Source organism: Pseudochaenichthys georgianus, chromosome 12 (assembly GCF_902827115.2).
Source record: "Pseudochaenichthys georgianus chromosome 12, fPseGeo1.2, whole genome shotgun sequence".
Taxonomy (NCBI): domain Eukaryota; kingdom Metazoa; phylum Chordata; class Actinopteri; order Perciformes; family Channichthyidae; genus Pseudochaenichthys; species Pseudochaenichthys georgianus.
The window spans coordinates 1,361,488-1,384,846 of NC_047514.1; the positions used below are offsets into that span (position 1 = coordinate 1,361,488).

At 43.7% G+C, this 23,359-nt stretch overlaps 1 protein-coding gene across 1 annotated transcript in view; it reads right to left on the reverse strand.

Annotated features, from left to right (window-relative positions):
* nrg1 (neuregulin 1) overlaps positions 1-22,752 on the reverse strand; it is a 54,559-nt gene extending 31,807 nt beyond the window's left edge. The window contains exons 1-4 of the mRNA XM_034096413.1: positions 21,933-22,752; positions 6,815-6,953; positions 4,016-4,083; positions 1,472-1,476 (exon numbers count right to left, since the gene is read on the reverse strand). Of these exons, the coding sequence (XP_033952304.1) occupies positions 1,472-1,476; positions 4,016-4,083; positions 6,815-6,953; positions 21,933-22,602 (882 nt within the window). The 5' untranslated portion in view covers positions 22,603-22,752. The remainder of the gene's footprint in view (positions 1-1,471; positions 1,477-4,015; positions 4,084-6,814; positions 6,954-21,932) is intronic.
* Positions 22,753-23,359: the final 607 nt, after the last annotated feature.

A 23,359-nucleotide genomic window follows, 5' to 3' on the forward strand; every position in this document is an offset into this window, starting at 1 on the left:
ATCGAAATGTGACTTTATTTCATTTTGTGAACACGGCAATAAAATCCAAACAAAGTGAAATATGTCACTGGTTGGGATGATATTTGGAGAGCATATTCGACTTTACAGATCCCTTTCTCTTTTGTTCTCTACTTGGGTGACCTTCCAGAATAAATGACGGGGAGTAATAAATACCTTTTGAAAATATTTCCTGTAGCGGCAAAAAAAGCTTTTACTCGTAAGTGGCTACAGGCCGAATCTCCTTCAGTCGATCACTGGATTGAGATCATTAAAGACATTCATGACATGGAGAGATTGCCACTCTTGTTAAGACTTCAATATGACCTGTACACAGTTCGATGGTCTACTCGAAATGGTTGAAATATAACTCGACAGAAGTGTGATTGTAGATATTCCTTGCTCACCTACTGTTGGAAATGCTGAATGTCCGAACCTTGTTTAATTGTGAACAATATCACACCATACATTAATAAATCACTGTCTATGTCCATCGTACAGAAATGTACTTCCTCCAAACTGTGGAATACTCGCTGTCTGGCAACTATGTGTTTGTAATGTACTGTGCTTGTGTATGTATTGTTTGTCGGGTAAATTGGTTAAAAAAAAAAGATATTCAATTTAATATTGAACAAATTAATGTACCGTACTTTTCGGACTAATAAGCCGCGACTTTTTTCCCCAGTTTTTGTGTACAGCTAACGGCCACTAGGGAACCTCCTAAATCTATGGATTTTACAGGTAACATTACCACCTTTAACCCTATGGGCTCTATGACCGGTCCGAGCCCGCCACCTCTAAGCGGCGGGCTCCAGCAGGAAAAGCTGAGGGCCGGAAAAGAGCGAGACGGTAGCGCGCCAAAGTCAAAGTGGAACCGAGAGACAGAACGAGAGCAAGACAGCGACGGACAATTTAGCTGCTGCGGCTTATATGCGGGTGCGCTTTATAGTCCGAAAAGTACGGTATATATAAAATCCTGCATTATATTTTGTTACTGGACATTTGTATTTCCACATGTATATATCTATCTATCTATCTATCCATCCATCCATCCATCCATCCATCCATCCATCTACTATTTAACTTCCAATAATCTTCAGGGCAATCGACCATCTGTTCTCTATTTCCAATTTAAGAAAGCTTACTACTGTTTGTATTTATCTATTCATTCATAAATAACATCCTCCAAGGAGGTTTATGTTTTAGATTTGGTTTATTTGCTCATGTGTAATCAGAGGGCACAGTTATTATAAGCATAGTTGACGGGGTGTAGCACGAGCCAAAGAAGAACCCGTAACATGTTTGGAGCGGATCCTAATCAGATTCAAATGCGCAGTTTATCTTGTGCCGTCGTTAACATTGGCAGATGCATGGCACATGGCGGAGGTCTTCACTCTCCAAGTGCCCTTCTAGTTTATTTATGAGAACGTATTCGACAGTAGCGACCTAAAAAAACCCTGCAGAATTAGAGCACGTCAGCTGGCCCACAGACTGCTAGGGAGGCAATTTCTCTAAACCTATATTCATTCACATTTCCAACAGTCATTCTCTCAATTCTTCTGCGCTACTTTTACAGTCAACATATCGTGATAGCAAGGCAGTCACAAGCCTTTATATTGAGAAACTACCACGGGAGGTTTCGACACAATGCTATCAAGGTTACTGTCCAATACGGGACTTAATTAAATCTAAAATTAGGTGCAGCACTTTTTCTTCAATGTCACTTTAAACGTATTTTATTCTAATCGTACCAAACCGGAAAGAATGAAAGGGTTAATAAGAAGGTGTGGCATTTACTCGAGCAAATAATCTTTTGCAAAGCTGAAATGGTTGAAGAGGTGCAGCAGCTGCATGTATTAAACATGTGTTCATGTGTAGCTATGCTGAGGACATGCCGAGGGCAGCGTGACTCTCCGCAGCACACCGCCAGGGAGCAGGGAATGACCCAGAATGACTAAATTCAGTGTCAGGAAAAAAGGCTTTCTACTTTATTGCATCCTGCAGTTTGCCCTTGGTATGCAGTATAATGGAGCTACATTGCACTCCTTCATAAAGAGGTACAAATATGATGTGATTTTACCATCTTTCAAACGTCACATGGCAAATCTTGACAAATTATTTTCTTGTGTCGACTCGACCATTACTATTTTCATTAATCTTGTACAATAACCAAATGTCCAACACTAGTGCCCAATTATCTGGTTCTTCCAAAGTGCTTACTAGAAGGCGCTTTGAGATTCATAATGTTGGCTTGACTATTATGTCTAACAATCTTATTCTAGACTTCCCTGGTAAAAAATAATTGAGGACAGTGGATGCAGAAAAAGGGTCAAGATATCAGAACGTCTTCTATGAGACTGCTTACCACTAACACTGTATTGGACTCTGCTCACAGCCCAATACTCACTGAACCCGCCAACTAACAAAAACTGCAACTAACCACTTGTTATCGTAATGTCAAAAGATTATTTAACAGCATGGAAACTGGTGCCTCCATATTACACACCCAGATTCACCTCAAGGGGTTAGGGTCAAGCTGTTCAGTCATTGTCAGCCCAAGGTTAGGGTTAGGGTAAAGTAAGTAAAGTTAAGAAGATAAAATATGCTAAATGTAGAGGGAACTTTGATTTGAAGAGGTCTACATACAATACCAGTGTCATTGTCTGCATGCAATAGCTTCTCAGGCGGTTGTATTTTAATGAAAAATATTGCATCGATACCTCTGAATGTCTTAGTGGCAGGTTAGAACAAGTTCAGCTATGTTGCGTCTTTGTCCTATTTTGTATGTGTGTTTGCATGTGTGTTAGAACAGATGAAAAAATGTGGTCTAGTAACAAAAAAAGAACCATGTTCATCCTACTTGTTCACCAAAGTAACATTGACCTACAAGCCACAGTTAGGATTGGGACGTCCAGTTTTAAAATGTATATCTCAAACTTGTTCAGTCATTTTAAATAGACATACAATTAATGTAATCTCTACGACACCACATGCAGCTTTAACGGAGAAAAGCACAGAACATGAGAAACATTACGGGCTGCATACATCACACGTCTAAGGAACGGGTCCACAGACACTGTTAACTGAGCATGCTTCAATCCAAGGAAAAATAGAAAAGGATATAGACATACTGTAAAAGCTGGCCATTACATAGTTTTGGCAGCGATCACCAGTAAATTCATTTGGACACCTGAGCAGGAAACACAAGAAACAGACAAAGAGAGACGAAGTTAGTTTATACAAGAGCTGTGCAAAACCCACAACAGTCATTACTGGTGTTGACAGAAAGGGCCGTATATAGACCGATATATCCAGCTATGGAGGGATTCATATTCTCAGACCTTCATAACAAGCACATCGAATTGAGGTCTTCCGTTGAGGGTGATTATATCAGAAACAGCTCTTTTATTCCTCCATCAAACTATAGGTTTGATCACTGTTGGAGAAGCGAACTGAAATTTGCATGTACGTATTAGGACAATCCTATTCTTGCTTTAACATAATCCTAAATAAGGGGTGTTATAGTATAGTACGACCCCATCCAAATGTCAAGTCATACAACATGGCTATTGCAAAGAGTATTGATGGCTTCCAGTAATGTCTCTACTAGGGATTTGGAGCTAACTGCCTCACTAGTGAATCCTTGGGTCTCCTGTATGTACAAAATGTGTGTTTGATACAAATCCTCCCTGCTTGACCAGTCACATGGTGGACACATGGGACCATTGGGATACGGTTCTGATGCAGGGAGTAGAAGTAGAAATCAAAACTGAATGGATGGGGTGTGATGAGATGCGAAGTACATGCACATTTCAGCGCACTGCTCAACAGGAGAGTGTGCTCGAGCCTTTCTGGAGGGCTTGAATGTTGAACTTATAAAATTGGAACTGAATGCCTTTATTTCGGGGAAACATGGATTTCTCCACAGTTTCTTGGAGAAAACATGACGGGGGGGGGGGGGGGGGGGGTGAAACACCAGCAATGACATGTGGGATTGAATACAGTTGGGTTCACATACGTTTTGGGTCTGAGACTTTCTTAAGCACAGCTTGTTCACATCGGTGCCCAGTGAATCCCGCCAAGCACCTGGTTGATGGGTAGAAAGGAAACATAAATAGTACTGAATGTTACACACAAGACATGGGAAGACATAGACAAACAGAGACATCCGGGGGACGGTCACGAAACATGGGAGGATCCAGAATGCAACCCGGTTTCCTTTATCGTTGATTTAAAGTTATTTAATGTCAAATCCAATGGCTCTAAAATTCTCCTTCTCCATGGTATGTTTAAGATGAATATAATGTTCTCCTGCGTCGCCTCCCAATCTTTAGATCCCTCGAATGGGCCAGAAAAGCTTAGGGTTAGCATTAGCTGGCTGTCTGGGTGCTCTGTTTCACTAGCGAGTAAAAGGGTGTGTCTGCCAAGTGTAAAGATGCAGGTACGGGAACTATTGTGGGTTTGTTTTTGACCAGAAGCACAACCTCCTAGTTTCATGCTCGACTCAGATGTGCTACACCCACCACCCATACCCCAATTCATTGATGTACTTTGCAGAGCACACTTGCTTCCTACATTAGGCGCATTCACACTGCGTACTTTTCCCACAAAGGTTCATGCGAACTTAGTTCATGATCGCGTTCACACCAAAAAGAGCCGGTACTAAAATTAGTTAATGCAAAACCTTTTTACCCGCTCGAAAGTCCCTGCTAGAGAGCAGGGACTTTCGAGCGGCTCTCTTGTGAGAAAAGAGCTATATTCCTGATTGGCTGGGCGGATTGGCAAACCACGCCCCGTAAAACTCCCAAAAAGATTTATGAAGCCGTCATTTTATTATCCTCGCATTAGCATTATTAGTATTAGCATTAGCCCAGCACAGAAACGCAGAGAGACTAAACTTATGGCAACACAAAATAAAACATGGGAGCGGTGGAGATGAGGACTCTGAGGGGTCGGCGTTCTGGCGATTTACTCGGAAGGCTTCAGTAGAAGCTGCTGGGACTCCCAGCAGCTTCTACTGAAGCCTTCCCCAACTCCGGGGACTTTGGGCGGCAGTATACGCCGTGAAGTGGTTTGCGGCCTGCCAGTAAACCCAAAGCAGAAGAAGAAGAAGAGACGAACTAAAGAGTTCGCATGAACCTTTGTGGGAAAAGTACTAGCAGTGTGAATGCGCCTATTGGCACTGAATGATAGTATTCAAGCTATATTAAGAGGCGCAGAATCGCCCAATATAATGTAATTCTTTGCCTGACGGTACAAAGCTAATTGTCCTAGGCGAACTGACTTTAGGTTTAGGGTTGTGGAAGGTCGCCTCTCTGGAAGGAAAAGGATTGTATTTAGTGTTGGAGGTGAAGCAGAACCAACTAGATACAGTTCGGCTCACCTCGACATGCCGGGGTCGAAACACCAGCAATGACAAATGGGAATGAAAACAGTTGGGTTGTGAAACAAACGCCTTTCCAGAGTTGCTCAGGGTGAGAGGAATACTTGTTGGCCCCCACCTGAGCACCGCTGTGGTCAAGAGGGTCACATGGCAGTATCTTATGTACCAAACAGCCGATGAGAGTACTTGCTTATCGGAACCGGAGTGGTACGAGAAGATACTATGCGAGTCGCAGTTCAGGAAGCCTATGGAGAAGGACTTTCAGTTGGCTTCAAGAAAGTTCTGTTCCACCTTGAATTGACTCCCGATGGGGAAGTGGTGCAGGGCCCAGGTTGTGTCCCGCAGGATGCAGCCAATGAATGTCAGAGTGTGGAGTTGCGTCCCTTTCTGCAGACGATGTGGTTCCAATGGTTTCATTATTAGACCATGACCTCCTTTGGAATCACTCCATTGTGTGTTTCCATGTGGAAATCTGAAATCTGTACATTGGAAAACCCCTTCCACAAATGCAACATATTGCTCAACTCAAAAGAGTTTTGCAAATATTTCCAAATACATGAACACATTTCAAACTTAAAAGGGATTTACAAGTAACTGAAAATAATTTGTAAATAATGTTCTGACATTTACTTTCCAAAGAATCGTGAATACAGTTTTTAATAGTGAATCAAAAAGGCTTTTGTGGAGATTTGCATTCAACACACAGAATTTCCACTGGTCCGAACCAAATCACACTTTTTGGGTAGCCTCTAGGTTGCCTAAATATTTATCTTTGGACTATTTGGATGTCTGTGTGCCAGCCTCATAAAACAACCAACAGAAGTTATAGACCTATAATGTCGTACGTCTTTTGCATGGAATATACTCTGCACATGAGAGAGAGGGACAGGTACTAACTGCTATGTTAAAGGGATTTTAATTTAAGGTGCAATGTGTACGATATAGCTAGAATTGTGTTTCAGAGTACAGCATCTCTGAAAGTATTGCAACATTACAACCATGTTCTGTAATAGTTTGCCTTTTAGTTTGAACCCAGCAGTAGCAAATAACTCCTACCCGCTATTTATTTGGAGCAGGTGGCTTGATAAGCTAAGCTAAGCTAAGCTATGTGCGTGTTCAGACACATGAAGGGTGTTGGAAGGATGTCACTGGTTGTTACTCAGCCATCTTTGCTGTATTGCTCAAAAATTATTTCAATAAGAATCAAGAAATAATAAACCAATTAACTCGTTTTATACTACTAATGTATCTTACTTCTTATGTTAAATTGTTTATGTATAATAAAATGTTGTTTCCATCATATTTGTTTATGTTGAAAGTTAAATATATGTAGGTTTCCCAACACCTTTCTCCAAAGCTACATTCTGTTTTCGTTAGAGCAGGTATCATAAATCACAGCAGATGCTTCAAACATATTCAATGTCCTTGTCGTACCTGCAAAGAAACTTTGTGCTGCCGGGCAGGATCTCAAGGGTGAAGCACTCCCCTCCGTTCACACAGTAGTTCCTCTGCTTGTCACTGCAGCGGGTCACATGACTGGAGGTCTTTGCTGTCGTGGTGGTGGAGCCGGCAGCTGTGAAAAAAAACACCAAAAGTTAGTGCAAGAAAACCACACACACACAACACAACACACACACACACACACACACACACACACACACACACACACCACACACACACACACACACACACACACACACACACACACACACACACACACACACACACCACACACACACACACACACACACACACACACACACACACACACCACACACACACACCACACACACACACACACACACACACACACACACACACACACACCACACACACACACACCACACACACAACACACACACACACACACACCACACACACACACACACACACACAGAGTTTTTAATTTGAAAACAACGTTATATTAAAGGTGGGTTAGTTTACAGAAACCGGCTCGAGATACACTTTTTGTTATATTCCATGGAATGCTCTTAACATGACCGAAAGAACGAGATCGCGGATACAAGCGGCCGAGATGGGTTTCCTCTGCCGGGTGGCTGGTGTCTCCCTTAGAGATAAGGTGAGAAGTTCGGTCATCCGGGAGGGACTCGGAGTTGAGCCGCTCCTCCTTCGCGTCGAAAGGAGCCAGTTGAGGTGGTTCGGGCACCTAGTTAGGATGCCACCTGGGCGCCTCCCTAGGGAGGTGTTCCAGGCACGTCCAGATGGGAAGAGACCAAGGGGTAGACCTAGGACCAGGTGGAGGGATTATATCTCTTCGCTGGCCTGGGAGCGCCTTGGGACCCCCCAGTCAGAGCTGGTTGATGTCGCCAGGGAAAAGGAAGTTTGGGGCTCTCTGCTGGAACTGATACCCCCGCGACCCGACCACGGATAAGCGAGAGAAGATGGATGGATGGATGGAATGCTCTTAACATCCCGATAGCAATGAAAATCTGAAGTGCTTGGACAAAAAATCCATAAAAAAATGTCATCTGTGGAAGCCGTGATACTGTAAAAAGCACGACCAATCCGTTTAGCCAAGCCTTCCATCTCGTGCACGCACAAATGTATCTCGTGCCCTCATTGGGCGTGCCGTAATTGGGCGTGCATTGCGCCGCGTTCATGTGTGTTGGAGGAGGTGCTCTGTGAGGAAGTCTGAAGGAAGGGGCGGATTCTTTTCATCTGTGTACTTTCAAATATTAGTGCACTCGAGCCAGTTTCTGAAACTTACCTACCCCACCTTTAAGTGGAGGTAGACGTTCAATCCTTCTTAAAGGAAAGGTGGATTTGAAATGCCAGCTGCAGTCACTGTTTTCAGAGGGTTAGGGTATGTGTGAGTTCAGACTAGTCACGTATTACATAATGATGATACAAGAACTGTCTTCCCTTACTGACAGAATACTGCTGGCATACACAGTACAGTAAGATATCCTCTGCATTACACAGCACATTTCAGCCACAAGCAGCTTCCTCACAGAACTGATGAGACGGAATGACAGAGATTATGCAGCTGAACAGAGATGCCCATCGATCAGTGTGTGAGATGTGAACGCTGCACAAAGACGGCTGGATCAGAACCGGTGCTCCATCCCTTTTTCTATTGAACGTGGACTCTTAATGGCAGCATCTCAATTCAAGCCTCGATAAATAAATGCAGCGTGCAATCTCCACTGTTATCAGTCTTTGATTATGTGTGTGATCATCAAAACATCCACTTGCTGTCAAAGCTAAATGATGTACTTAAAGTGGACCTCTTATGCTATATTGGACAAATATATTGTAGAAATACAAAACATACCTGTGAAGTTTTTTGTTTAAAATACAAAACAGATCACCCATGCCTCATATTGCTCATACCCCTCTTGTGCAGCCCTGTTAGAGAAACGCAGATTTTGGGTCCTTAGCTTGAAAAAGAAAAGAAAAGAGGAGGCGGAGCTAATGCCTGATCAGAATTCTACCGGAGATAAAGTTAAATTCTGCTGTGATAAAACGCCATCCTGTTCTAAACCATATCAAGGATTATTTCTGAAACAGTATGGAGCTCAAATGCTTTTTCTCTTGCAGGTTTATCACAAGGTGAGTTCCTTTTTACTTCCTGCTTTTTAAACACATGTGCTCTACAGCAGGAGTTCCCAACCCCCGGAGGTGTTACGGCAGGGCCGCGAAATAGCTGTGAGTTTATCGTAATATTTGCAGAATTATAAATATATAAAAATATTTTATCATAATATTTTTTTCAAAAAGTGTTTAATGTTCGCACCGATACCAGTCATATTATTTCATCCAGTAGCCTAGTTAATCTTTCATCAGATAACCGTTGAAAATGGCTTTTATATATGATGTTCCGAGGGATTCGGCGGCTCAGCCTGGTCTCAGCCTCTCGTGCGCACGAGAAAGTTACCGGTGCGCCAAGTAGGAAGAGCGCACAGCAGACAACCGTTTGATTGCAGACTGTTATGTTTATGTGGGGAAATGGCATACATTATTTGAGATATATTTTAAACTCGGACTTCATTTTAAGGACATGTCGGCCAGGGGTGTAGAGCTATATGTTTATTTTATTAGCTTTTCTTTTTAATGACTGATTTTAAATGCCATTTTCTTAATGTCTTTCATTTTTTTGTAAAGCACTTTGAAAGTGTTATATACATAAACTTGCCTCGCCTTTGTTTAAGCACCGGATTGGCAACACAGGAGAGTACACCAGTCTGCCTTGATCTGAATTAATGTCAGGGACTCTCACGGTATCTGCTGCCCGCAGCTGTTTGAGAGAAGGAACACCTCCTTCACTTTATGAAATGGCTGCAGGCAACACACACACACACACACACACACACACACACACACACACACACACACACACACACACACACACACACACACACACACACACACACACACACACACACACACACACACACACACACACACACACACACACACACACACACACACACACACACACACACACACACACACACACACACACACACACACACACACACACACACACACACACACACACACACACACACACACACACACACACACACACACACACACACACACACACACACACACACACACACACACACACCATTTTCCCATCACTGGATTATCCGTAAATCTTACAAACAAAACAAAACCGTTGATTTATCTGTTTTCCCGTTAACTGAATAACGTCGTTTTTTTGGTTTTCCGTTTTTCCGAAAAACGACACCGGTTCTTTTTGTTATGGATGCATATTGTTCTCGTATTTGTTCAGGCTGTTACATACAATAGCCTCTGTTGCTACCTGCTGGTGAGTAAATATTAAAATCGCTTAAAATTGACAACCGGTCCGCGCTTTTTTTTTTAATGTATCTGCCGGTCCTTGGCACAACAAAGGTTGGGAACCCCTGCCCTCCAGTACAGGTTAGCTCTGAGCGTTAGCGAGCCTTGCTAATGTAAACAAAGACGAGATTACGTCCAAAACACGTCAGGCATTGTTTCTGATAGCAACTCTCTGCGGGTCCGCCGCCGATTTGACGTCATATCGGCAGCAAATCTGTATCCGCTCGTTGTACCCCCCGTTTTTAAAAGATTCGGGTACGGAGGAAAAGAGAAAGGGTTTTATTTTCCGACGCTGCGTGAGTTCCCCGACGCACTGGGGACACATATTTATGTATAAAAGACATCACAAAGTGCATTTTGCATGAGAGGTCCCCTTTCAGAAATGTTATTCTGTAACCAGTGGATGTCTTAGTCTTTTAGAGAAACTCCCTCTGGGGGAAACTTCAGGATTTTAGCCTTTTCAGACAAGCACAAAAACCTAAATAAGTTCAGGGAAAACCCCCAAAAGCATAATAGGGCCTCTTTTAAACTAAAACAGCATCTGTAAACTACTCTTCATGCCTAGCTTAAAATGTATGAGAACACATTTTTGATCCTAAATATCTTGGTTTCTTCTTTCCTAAGGTCACATTGTTCTGTTGGCTTACATACAGCGATACACGTATTTAAAAGCCACCTTATTAATATGTATTCTCTCTTGTGTTTCTTTATGCATTGATATTGAGGTAACAGAAAGTAATCATTACGTTCTTATTGTGTGGCTTAGATTAGAGTAGACATTTTGTTGAGTCATTCAAACCCTATAACTGGTAATAATATATCCCCCCTACCCTACAAGCAGCAAACCATAACCTCCATACATCAGCAGCCTATAGATAGTCAATTTTATTTGGCAGCGGTTTATAACAGAGCTGCCACAGCTGGGGATTTCTGTCGTCTCATCCTCATCACGCCTGACCGAGTCTAAAGATGGATGCAGATTCCTCCGCTCACTTTTTGCTGGAGGATCAGAAACATTAACCGGGTGCTGGAGCTCAGCCAACAGGCCACTTCACTTCCCTGCTGTTCCGCCGCTTTGGGCTGGGGTTGCATCTGCAGAGCAAGCAGTCTGCGGCAGTGATGGTGTTTCTGTCTGTCAAGGACAAACCATGATGCAGTGCAGCAGCAGCAGCAGCACGCCTCCTCGGCACGATTCTCTGGGAGCAGCAGGCGGTGCAAGGAGGAAATCTAAATGTGACTTTATCTCACGGACAGATTTTGTGAACACGGCATTAAAATCCAAACAAAGTGAAATCAGTCACTGGTGTATTGGTTAAAAATCGATATGACAAAATGCCTTCACATTATTTTAGTGATGGGTAATTGTTGACCCTGCTTTAAATGATATTTTGGCTTTACAAAAGTTGCACTCCGCTTTATCACTGCCTATGTTTTTGTTGAAGTGCATCCAAATGCTGCTGCGTTTTCGCGTTTGGCTGAAAACAGGTCGTCTACCTGTACCACTGAAGAACGGCTCTCACCGAGTACGACTCGGTTCCCTTCGTTCGTACCAAAGACCCGGATCTTACAAATCGAACATCACTACATTATTTCATTTCCGATAATCTTCAGGGCCATTGACGATCTATTCATTCTCTGGAAGCAGCGGTCACATCAGTGCAAGGAGAAAATCGAAATGTGACTTTATTTCATTTTGTGAACACGGCAATAAAATCCAAACAAAGTGAAATATGTCACTGGTTGGGATGATATTTGGAGAGCATATTCGACTTTACAGATCCCTTTCTCTTTTGTTCTCTACTTGGGTGACCTTCCAGAATAAATGACGGGGAGTAATAAATACCTTTTGAAAATATTTCCTGTAGTGGCAAAAAAAGCTTTTACTCGTAAGTGGCTACAGGCCGAATCTCCTTCAGTCGATCACTGGATTGAGATCATTAAAGACATTCATGACATGGAGAGATTGCCACTCTTGTTAAGACTTCAATATGACCTGTACACAGTTCGATGGTCTACTCGAAATGGTTGAAATATAACTCGACAGAAGTGTGATTGTAGATATTCCTTGCTCACCTACTGTTGGAAATGCTGAATGTCCGAACCTTGTTTAATTGTGAACAATATCACACCATACATTAATAAATCACTGTCTATGTCCATCGTACAGAAATGTACTTCCTCCAAACTGTGGAATACTCGCTGTCTGGCAACTATGTGTTGTAATGTACTGTGCTTGTGTATGTATTGTTTGTCGGGTAAATTGGTTAAAAAAAAAGATATTCAATTTAATATTGAACAAATTAATGTACCGTACTTTTCGGACTATAAGCCGCGACTTTTTTCCCCATTTTTTGTGTACAGCTAACGGCCACTAGGGAACCTCCTAAATCTATGGATTTTACAGGTAACATTAACCACCTTTAACCCTATGGGCTCTATGACCGGTCCGCGCCCGCCACCTCTAAGCGGCGGGCTCCAGCAGGAAAAGCTGGAGGCCGGAAAAGAGCGAGACAGGTAGCGCGCCAAAGTCAAAGTGGAACCGAGAGACAGAACGAGAGCAAGACAGACGGACAATTTAGCTGCTGCGGCTTATATGCGGGTGCGCTTTATAGTCCGAAAAGTACGGTATATATAAAATCCTGCATTATATTTTGTTACTGGACATTTGTATTTCCACATGTATATATCTATCTATCTATCTATCCATCCATCTACTATTTAACTTCCAATAATCTTCAGGGCAATCGACCATCTGTTCTCTATTTCCAATTTAAGAAAGCTTACTACTGTTTGTATTTATCTATTCATTCATAAATAACATCCTCCAAGGAGGTTTATGTTTTAGATTTGGTTTATTTGCTCATGTGTAATCAGAGGGCACAGTTATTATAAGCATAGTTGACGGGGTGTAGCACGAGCCAAAGAAGAACCCGTAACATGTTTGGAGCGGATCCTAATCAGATTCAAATGCGCAGTTTATCTTGTGCCGTCGTTAACATTGGCAGATGCATGGCACATGGCGGAGGTCTTCACTCTCCAAGTGCCCTTCTAGTTTATTTATGAGAACGTATTCGACAGTAGCGACCTAAAAAAACCCTGCAGAATTAGAGCACGTCAGCTGGCCCACAGACTGCTAGGGAGGCAATTTCTCTAAACCTTATTCATTCACATTTCCAACAGTCATTCTCTCAATTCTTCTGCGCTACTTTTACAGTCAACATATCGTGATAGCAAGGCAGTCACAAGCCTTTATATTGAGAAACTACCACGGGAGGTTTCGACACAATGCTATCAAGGTTACTGTCCAATACGGGACTTAATTAAATCTAAAATTAGGTGCAGCACTTTTTCTTCAATGTCACTTTAAACGTATTTTATTCTAATCGTACCAAACCGGAAAGAATGAAAGGGTTAATAAGAAGGTGTGGCATTTACTCGAGCAAATAATCTTTTGCAAAGCTGAAATGGTTGAAGAGGTGCAGCAGCTGCATGTATTAAACATGTGTTCATGTGTAGCTATGCTGAGGACATGCCGAGGGCAGCGTGACTCTCCGCAGCACACCGCCAGGGAGCAGGGAATGACCCAGAATGACTAAATTCAGTGTCAGGAAAAAAGGCTTTCTACTTTATTGCATCCTGCAGTTTGCCCTTGGTATGCAGTATAATGGAGCTACATTGCACTCCTTCATAAAGAGGTACAAATATGATGTGATTTTACCATCTTTCAAACGTCACATGGCAAATCTTGACAAATTATTTTCTTGTGTCGACTCGACCATTACTATTTTCATTAATCTTGTACAATAACCAAATGTCCAACACTAGTGCACCAGATTGAGTGCATCCTATTGACTTCAGTGAGGGACACACCCTTTAAAGGTCACCTATCATGCTATTTTTAGGCAATAGCATAGGTCAAAGATATATAAATATATTAAAAACAAGTGTTTTGCTCAAAATGCCAAACAGATCACCCATTCTAGCCATGCCTCATATCCCTCTATTTCACTTCCTGTTTCGAAAGTGCAGATTTTTGGTATAAAGCTTTATATAAAAAAAAGGATTGATATAAAAAAGGAGGGTCTGAGCTCATGCGGGACCCGGCAGCTACCGTCTAAACTAAATGCTGCCGTGATGAAACGCCATCTCATGGATTATCAAGGATTCTCTCTGAAACAGTCTGGAGCTCAAAGGCTTTCTCTCTTGCCGGTTACACCACAAGGTGAGTTCCTTTCTACTTCCTGCTTCTTCACACACATGCTCTCCAGTACGTGTTAGCGATGCTAATGTGAACACCGACCATATTACGCCCAAAACAGTCGGGCGTTGTTTCCGATAGCAACGTTTCTGATTGGCCCGTGGGTCCACATTTTAGATATTACGTCATATCGGACGCACATCTGGATCAGCTCCGTTGTTCCCCGTTTTTAGAGATTTGGGTACGGAGGAAAAGAGAGAGGGGTTTATTTTCTGACGCTGCGTGAGTTCCCCGACACACCGGGGACACATGTTGATGTATAAAAGACATCAAAAAGTGCATTTTGCATGATAGGTCCCCTTTAATGAAACTACCACTGACTCTATTCTACCATAGCGATCGTCCTACGTTACTTTAAAAGCTTTCACTCTTTTAAAGCACTTTTCAATGCTAACTTCCACATGTAACATTGCAAACAAGTCGATCCATTCGGTATGATGTCTCCAAGCCTACTGTAGAAATTGCCAAAGGTCAATGTGATGATGATACCCAGCTGTGACGTTATTATCGATTGGCCAGTCACCAGTTTTCAGGATAAATAAGTATTATTTCTTTGGTTACCATCTGACCGGACGATAGAGTAAAATGACTCTGCTGCTTATACTTATGAGCTTGACATTCTTACATACAACAACATAAGCAAAATGTAGATTTTAAGGAACTTGGGAGCGGAGACATACTGCAACGTCTGAAAAATGAACCCCCCTATCTTAGTATGAAGGGAATCTGCTTGTGTGTGGGTATGTCCTATACGGCCATCTTGAGAATATGATACGCTGCGATAATAATGTATTGTCCGAAAAAGACTGCATTTTTTTTCTTGCGTCATAGCAGCTCCATTTGCAACATCAAGGACAAGGACACACACTAAGACAAGAAACAAGGACACTTAACATAACATTACAATGTCCAAGACCCTCTAAAGTGAAAAACAGTGCTTCAGTCTCACCTAATTAAATCAACGGACCCTATATCTTTTATTCAATAGCTCATAGTTCACAACCAGCCATCTGATGCACTTCACACTTGCTGGATGTGTGGCTCTTCCTGATGGTTAAATGATACATTCCCTCCCATTGGCTCTCCACTCAGTCACCGTGAGGGGTGCCTCAACAAAAACCCATCGTTTCCTATCAGGCAGAAAGTCCTCACATCTTCCGTCACAGACTGAAAACCCACTACTGCACCCTGCACTACAAAGGTGTCGTTATTTAAGTCAATTGAGACTATAAAGCAAAAGGAAATGTAATAAAGCTAAAATATAACTTTTAGAATAAACACTGTCCTTATGGTGACTATTCGTGTGTGTGCAGTATCACTTGTGTGTGTAAAACGTCTCGATTGCTCTTCCTTTTTGCGGAGCGTCCACTGCCCCTGCACTGCAGTCCTTCTCTCTGCCCAGCCGGAGGAATTAAAACCAAATGGGATGATTCAGCAGCTGTCCAGTCAGTGCCAACGTTTAGTGCCGATGCAGGAACGCTGGTGAAGTGGAACGGCTCGTATATAACCATGTAGAAGACACTGCCTATTACACACACCCTCTTTAAGCTTTAACGGAGCCTCAGGGCGTTTCTTAATCAGTGTGTGTCACCAAAACGCACCATGTTTAACCACTAAGGTGTAACCAGTCGTACATTTACCCAAGTCATGAGCTTAAAGGTAGGGTAGGTACGAATGGAGAAACCAGCTCGAGGGCGCTAGAATGTGAAAGTACGCAACCGAAAAAAATCTGCTCCTTCCTTCAGACTTCCTCACAGAGCCCCTCCTCCAACACACACGAACGCGCACATGACCAATGAGGGCACGAGATGAGTTTGTGCCCAGATGGAAGGCTGACAGGCAGGTAGGCCATCCAGTTACTTTAGCCGGGCCGAAGCAGATGATTGGTCGTGCTTTTTACAGCGCCACGGCTTCCACGGATGATATTTTTTTTATGGATTTCTTGTCAAAGCATTTAATGTATTCATTGCTATCGGGATGTTAAGAGCATTCCATGGAATATAACAAAACGTGTTTCTGAAGTGAATCACCTACCCCACCTTTAAGTAGTTTGTCTAGACATACATGTACCTAAGTATTTCCATTTTGTGCTAAATATAGTCCTCTACATCAGGGGTGTCAAACTCAATTTCTTTGCGGGCCACATCAGCATTATGGTTGTACTCAAAGGGCCGGTTGTAACTTTAATAATAATGTATGTAATAATAATGTAAAAATAATGTATTATATTACATCATTGCCTCTGTATTGGATTATTATCGGATAGGATAATAACTTCATAATTATACGTCTGAAAGCAGAAGTCTAGGGCAAATCATTGCAAGTCTCTTCACTGAGAATGTTACAAAATGATTTTTAAAAATCTAATGAGAAAAAGGCAAATTCTAAGAGAAAATTAATATTTTGAAGAAAATAAGTCAAATTCTGAGAAAAAAACTTGTTCTGAGAAAAAAAAGTCAAGTTCTGAGAAAAAAGTCAAATTTGAGATGCATTGTGGGATATGTAGTTTATGGGCAACGTGCTTCTGTAAATCGGCATATAACCGTATAATATTCTTTGCAATCTCTTGAGGGGCCGCATGAGATGAAGTCGCGGGCCGGATTTGGCCCCCGGGCCTTGAGTTTGACACCCCTGCTCTACATCCTCGGTTTACAAATACACACTCATGATATGCTAACACGATGTGATGCAGTACTGCACTACTAATCTACCAAGTATAACAAATGTGCTCAACATAACAACACAAAGATGTAACCCCGAATGTTATAGAATTGTAATATTGTGAATAGGGACATTGTATACTTTGTACTTACTTTAAGTACATTTACCTGATAATGAAGTATATAAAGACCATGCATATTATTTCTACTAAGTTCATAATGTAGGTGCTTCTTCCACCGCTGGGTGTGATACATGTGCATTTCCATTCCCTATGAAACATCTCAAAGCCTTTGTTGGTGTACTTCCAAGACAGATAATGTAGAAATCATTTATTTGGCTGGCCTTGGAAGCTATAACATATTACGAGACATCATTTGGGGTTTTGCAGAATCATCCCGTAGTATCCCATGCTGTGGCAGCAGTTTGTGGACAGCCGTGTCCTTCCTCACTACACAAGGTGTCGCTACCTAGGAGCTGATCAGCGGAGTCACATGCAGGAGGTTCAAGGTCTTCATTTGCGTCCAACAAAATGCTTTTCGGCCAATCTGAAACCAACAACATGTGTCCCCTCTTCTTCATGTCTCTTCTACATCAACATGTGTCCCCTCTTCTTCATGTCTCTTCTACATCAACATGTGTCCCCTCTTCTCCATGTCTCTTCTACATCAACATGTGTCCCCTCTTCTTCATGTCTCTTCTACATCAACATGTGTCCCCTCTTCTTCATGTCTCTTCTACATCAACATGTGTCCCCTCTTCTCCATGTCTCTTCTACATCAACATGTGTCCCCTCTTCTTCATGTCTCTTCTACATCAACATGTGTCCCCTCTTCTTCATGTCTCTTCTACATCAACATGTGTCCCCTCTTCTTCATGTCTCTTCTACATCAACATGTGTCCCCTCTTCTTCATGTCTCTTCTACATCAACATGTGTCCCCTCTTCTCATGTCTCTTCTACATCAACATGTGTCCCCTCTTCTTCACGTCTCTTCTACATCAACATGTGTCCCCTCTTCTTCATGTCTCTTCTACATCAACATGTGTCCCCTCTTCTTCATGTCTCTTCTACATCAACATGTGTCCCCTCTTCTTCATGTCTCTTCTACATCAACATGTGTCCCCTCTTCTCCATGTCTCTTCTACATCAACATGTGTCCCCTCTTCTTCACGTCTCTTCTACATCAACATGTGTCCCCTCTTCTTCATGTCTCTTCTACATCAACATGTGTCCCCTCTTCTCCATGTCTCTTCTTCATCAACATGTGTCCCCTCTTCTTCATGTCTCTTCTACATCAACATGTGTCCCCTCTTCTTCATGTCTCTTCTTCATCAACATGTGTCCCCTCTTCTTCATGTCTCTTCTACATCAACATGTGTCCCCTCTTCTTCATGTCTCTTCTACATCAACATGTGTCCCCTCTTCGTCACGTCTCTTCTACATCAACATGTGTCCCCTCTTCGCCATGTCTCTTCTACATCAACATGTGTCCCCTCTTCGCCATGTCTCCTCTACATCAACATGTGTCCCCTCTTCTCCATGTCTCCTCTACATCAACATGTGTCCCCTCTTCTCCATGTCTCTTCTACATCAACATGTGTCCCCTCTTCTTCACATCTCTTCTACATCAACACGTGTCCCCTCTTCTTCACGTCTCTTCTACATCAACACGTGTCCCCTCTTCTCCATGTCTCTTCTACATCAACACGTGTCCCCTCTTCTCCATGTCTCTTCTACATCAACATGTGTCCCCTCTTCTCCATGTCTCTTCTACATCAACATGTGTCCCCTCTTCCTCATGTCTCTTCTACATCAACATGTGTCCCCTCTTCTTCATGTCTCCTCTACATCAACATGTGTACCCTCTTCTCCATGTCTCCTCTACATCAACATGTGTCCCCTCTTCTCCATGTCTCTTCTACATCAACACGTGTCCCCTCTTCTTCACATCTCTTCTACATCAACACGTGTCCCCTCTTCTTCACGTCTCTTCTACATCAACACGTGTCCCCCTCTTCTTCACGTCTCTTCTACATCAACACGTGTCCCCTCTTCTCCATGTCTCTTCTACATCAACATGTGTCCCCTCTTCTCCATGTCTCTTCTACATCAACATGTGTCCCCTCTTCTCCATGTCTCTTCTACATCAACATGTGTCCCCTCTTCCTCATGTCTCTTCTACATAAACATGTGTCCCCTCTTCTTCATGTCTCTTCTACATCAACATGTGTCCCCTCTTCTTCATGTCTCTTCTACATCAACATGTGTCCCCTCTGTGGAAAGAGACTCTGAAAAGGGCTCCTTATTTTCAAGTAACAGACAGAGAATCAGCACTTTTGAAACGGGGCTGAAACAGAGGGGATTATGGGTAATGCTGCAATGATCCGTTTGGTGTTTCAGCCAATCAGAGACAGGTTCTGTATATATCTGAGACCTGTGATATATTGATGAAAACCCGTATAATAGGGGACCTTTAAGCAGACATCCAACTATCGGGTTCACGTCCTACACACTCACAGCTGGAAGTCCTTTTTTAATCTTCAAATAACTTGTGTCACTTCCCTCAGACCGACTGTAAGTGTGTGTTGCTATGGAGACTCCAAGCTCAGACCAACTAGTCCTCAGAGACAGATTAGAGGGCACAGGTTACTTACTACTCGTGCACTTTAAGAATATTACAAGGCCTTCACACTATCCCCATAATTACATGAACAAACAAGCATGAGTCAGTGCTGCAACAACAACAACAACAACAACAACAACAAAGGTTTTCTTAAGTGGCACCGTGACAGATTTGTTGGTTTGCCATCGGCGGATAAACAGTTTGACCTTACATCATGATGCACTTGATCTGAATGAATGTGGAGTTGAACATAATTACTGTAAAGGGCAACAGACTTATTGCAAAATGGATATTCTGTTTACCAAATCATCATCATCATCATCATCATCATCATGGCATGCCACGTAAGAGCCAGTGTATTGATCTCATTGCAATATGTGGTCACGGAAACTAGTACAGTTTAGCCCGACAGTTCAATCACCTGTTATCTGTCATGCCTTATGAGTCACATGACCGCCTCTAAGATTAGTCGTGGAGAACTAATTTCTTGTCGACTCATCATAAATCGTTGCGGCTCTATTCTGAATATATATTACAACCCTTTTTCCATCCGGACTGCTGTTAAATTCGTCATATTTAAGATGTATGTGTCCTCGAATATAATGCCTGACGTGGCAACTTTTGCTTTTGCAAAATCGAATGGCGCGTGAACAGGTGGCGTCCAATCAGGCTGCACGGAGACATTTCTGAGGGACATTTTCCCATCTAGGAGCGATTGTTTGTCCCAAAGCATGAGACCTTTAGGATAAGGATTACAAAGATGTTCTTGCTTGAGGCCCATTGCACCATCACTGGCTTCCCATCGACATGTGTTCGACCCACATGAGTACTGCTGTAAGGAAGTACCCCTGACTGTCAGCAGGTAAATCCCCCGCACCACTAACGCGCCCGAATGCTACCCTGCTTTATTAGCAGTGCCCGGTCATCTAGAATGATCTAAAGCAGGGGTGTCCAAACGTCTTTCACCGAGAACACAGAAACATATAGGTCTGGGCCGCTCACTGGAGGTATATCGCCTCATAAGTTCAGTTATAAGTTAGCGACATCAATCTAATGTAGGGAAAGGATGCTTGTGAGTGTTGGCAGCTCAGCCCTTAAAGCAGAAGCCTCAGATTGATTATCATAAGGAGAAATAGAAGGGTTCATTTAAAGCTTCTTATGGAAATAAGTCATTGGGATTTTTTCTTACCAACTAAGATTTGTTAGAAAATGTTTCCAACTTGACTGGATTTATTTGAAAAGTGGTTTTATTAACACATGACTACAGTGTAATATATGTTTATATTTATATTCAAGAAGTACAATATAAGACACGTACAAGTTTCATGTGTGGGCCGTACTCCCTTATACTTTTTGAATTTGACGAGGGCCGATTCAAAATGGTCCGCGGGCCGCATTTGGCCCCCGGGCCGTAGTTTGGACACCCCTGATCTCGAGGCATCGTCTTTTCATGCTGTGGATATACACTTTGACCGAGGCTCCGGCCACTGCCATGCTCTCCGATGAGCTAACCCAGAGTCATAAAGCACGGGGATGTGACTACAGCGGAGACGTCGCGGTGGCGAGCCGCCGCCGGCAGACAGGCGAGTGGAAGCTTTCCCTGCGGCCCGCGGGCGGCGGATGGAGGGGGCATCGATTAGCCTGCAGCCGGCTCTGACCTTGAAATGGAGCGCAGGAACACAGGAAGTCTCCCTGAACCACAGCCACGAGTCCCACATTGTGTCCTGCATCAATTATTGATTTTTTCATACCGCTGAAGAATGGGACACATTTTAGGGCTCTTATTGCTTCCAAGTGACATCCTGAATGTATTGAATGGTGCCCTGCATCCTTTAATACTTAAGGATGAGCGAGTGCGTGTTAGAAATAATGCATTCACTGCAGGGGTAGGACAGTTGTTTCCTGCACACCTTCAGAGTGTGGAGGGATATTTCAGCTGCTAGGTCATGGGCCTCCTGCTACACTCTGCAAGTCGCAACGTGTCTGCAGGAGACTCTCCCTGGCAGAGGAAAGACATTTTCAAACACAACGACAAAACAAGGACACACTGTAAGCAAAAAGAAGAACACCACAGTCCAAGGTTAAGCTTGCCATGCTGACACCCTGCATCGTGATGCCGGAGAGCCTTCTGGAACAAAGGGACATGCCGTGTGAAACGACTAAACTAAGCGCGGCACTTACATTTAGTTGGGATGAAGATGTCGTTTCTCTCCTGGGTCGTCCGAGGGAGGGGAGTCAGCTTCGGGAGGGTGGGCCGCTCGGCGCTGTATTTCAGAGTCACAGAGGCATCGGCGTGAGTCACTCGAGGGGAAGCGTACGGCCCTCGTGTGGATTTCTCCTCCATTAAAACGTCAGGACGTCCCGAGGTAATGGCCGTGGTCGGGGAGACAAAAGACGTAGGCGACGAGTGAGGGATGGACACAGTCAGTCCCAGCGTGGGGGTCACGGATACGATGATGGGGTCCTGTCCGATGGGTTTGGGATCTAAGTGTGTGGGGGGTTCGTACTCAAAGATCTTATCCACAAAGACCCACTTGAGGCCGGCGGTGCAGAGGGCTAAGCTCAGCAGACAGGCCAGGATGGGAAGGATGCAGATTTTCTCCGAGTGCAGACAATTGTTAATCCGTTCCATCTCTATGCACACACAGCAGGTTCCAGGCAAGGCCACGACTCCCAAAGCCCCCACATGTTCCCCATCACCCTCTGCACCCTCCCCACCCTCGCCAGCTGCCTCCGTCTCCTCTGGTTTCTCCTCTGGCTTCTCCTCGGGGACTTGTCCAGTGTCAACAGTAGAGCTGGTGGGGGAGGCCTGTCCAGGAGGGGGAGAGATGTCCTCCATTCCCTCGGTCATCCTTCTGGGTCTCTGAACACCTACACTATTAACTCAGAGCATCACAGTGTCTGCCGCCGGTCTCCTCCACTATGTTTTCCATCATGAGGCGGCAGCGAGGTATGAAGAGTGAGCTTGCTAACAGTCTGGGAGGGAGGACGACAGCCTTCTGCGCACAAGTTCCTCACTCATGCTGTCCCACAGGAAATCTATAAATAGAGGCGTCACATTGGCTGTAAACAACAGAAAAAAGAGTCCTTAAATGTTCTGCGTGGTGGAGAAGAGAGGCGAAGGGTAGCCCTCACTCACCTGAGCACTTCAGAGTCGGTGTGGAGGTGAGGATGCAGTGCGGAGGATGAAGAGCAGAGGATGAAGAGCAGAAGACGGGACGGCCAGCCACTGCAGAGGAAAGAGGGACATGCTGTCTGAGGGAGCTCCACGAAGCTGAAAGGCTGAATCATCAGGGAGCGGCAGGTGCCCTTCTCTCAGCGCAGCTACAGAAACAGATGAGTAAGGGGAAAGAGAGAGAAGAAGAAGGGGGGGGGGCTGCAGCAGCACAGAAGGGCAGAGAAGACAGAATACTCCCCTTTTTTCTTCTCTCAACCCCACCTCCAAGTGGCCTCCTCCCTCTTCCTGTCTGCCTCTCTCCTGCAGGCTGCTCCCAATGCCAGCACAAAGCATCCAGCTAAGCAAGTTCCTACTTGATCCAATTAGAGGGCATGTCGGCGAATCACAGGCCGGCAAAACTGTGGTGGCCGCCCACCGTCCAGCACCACTC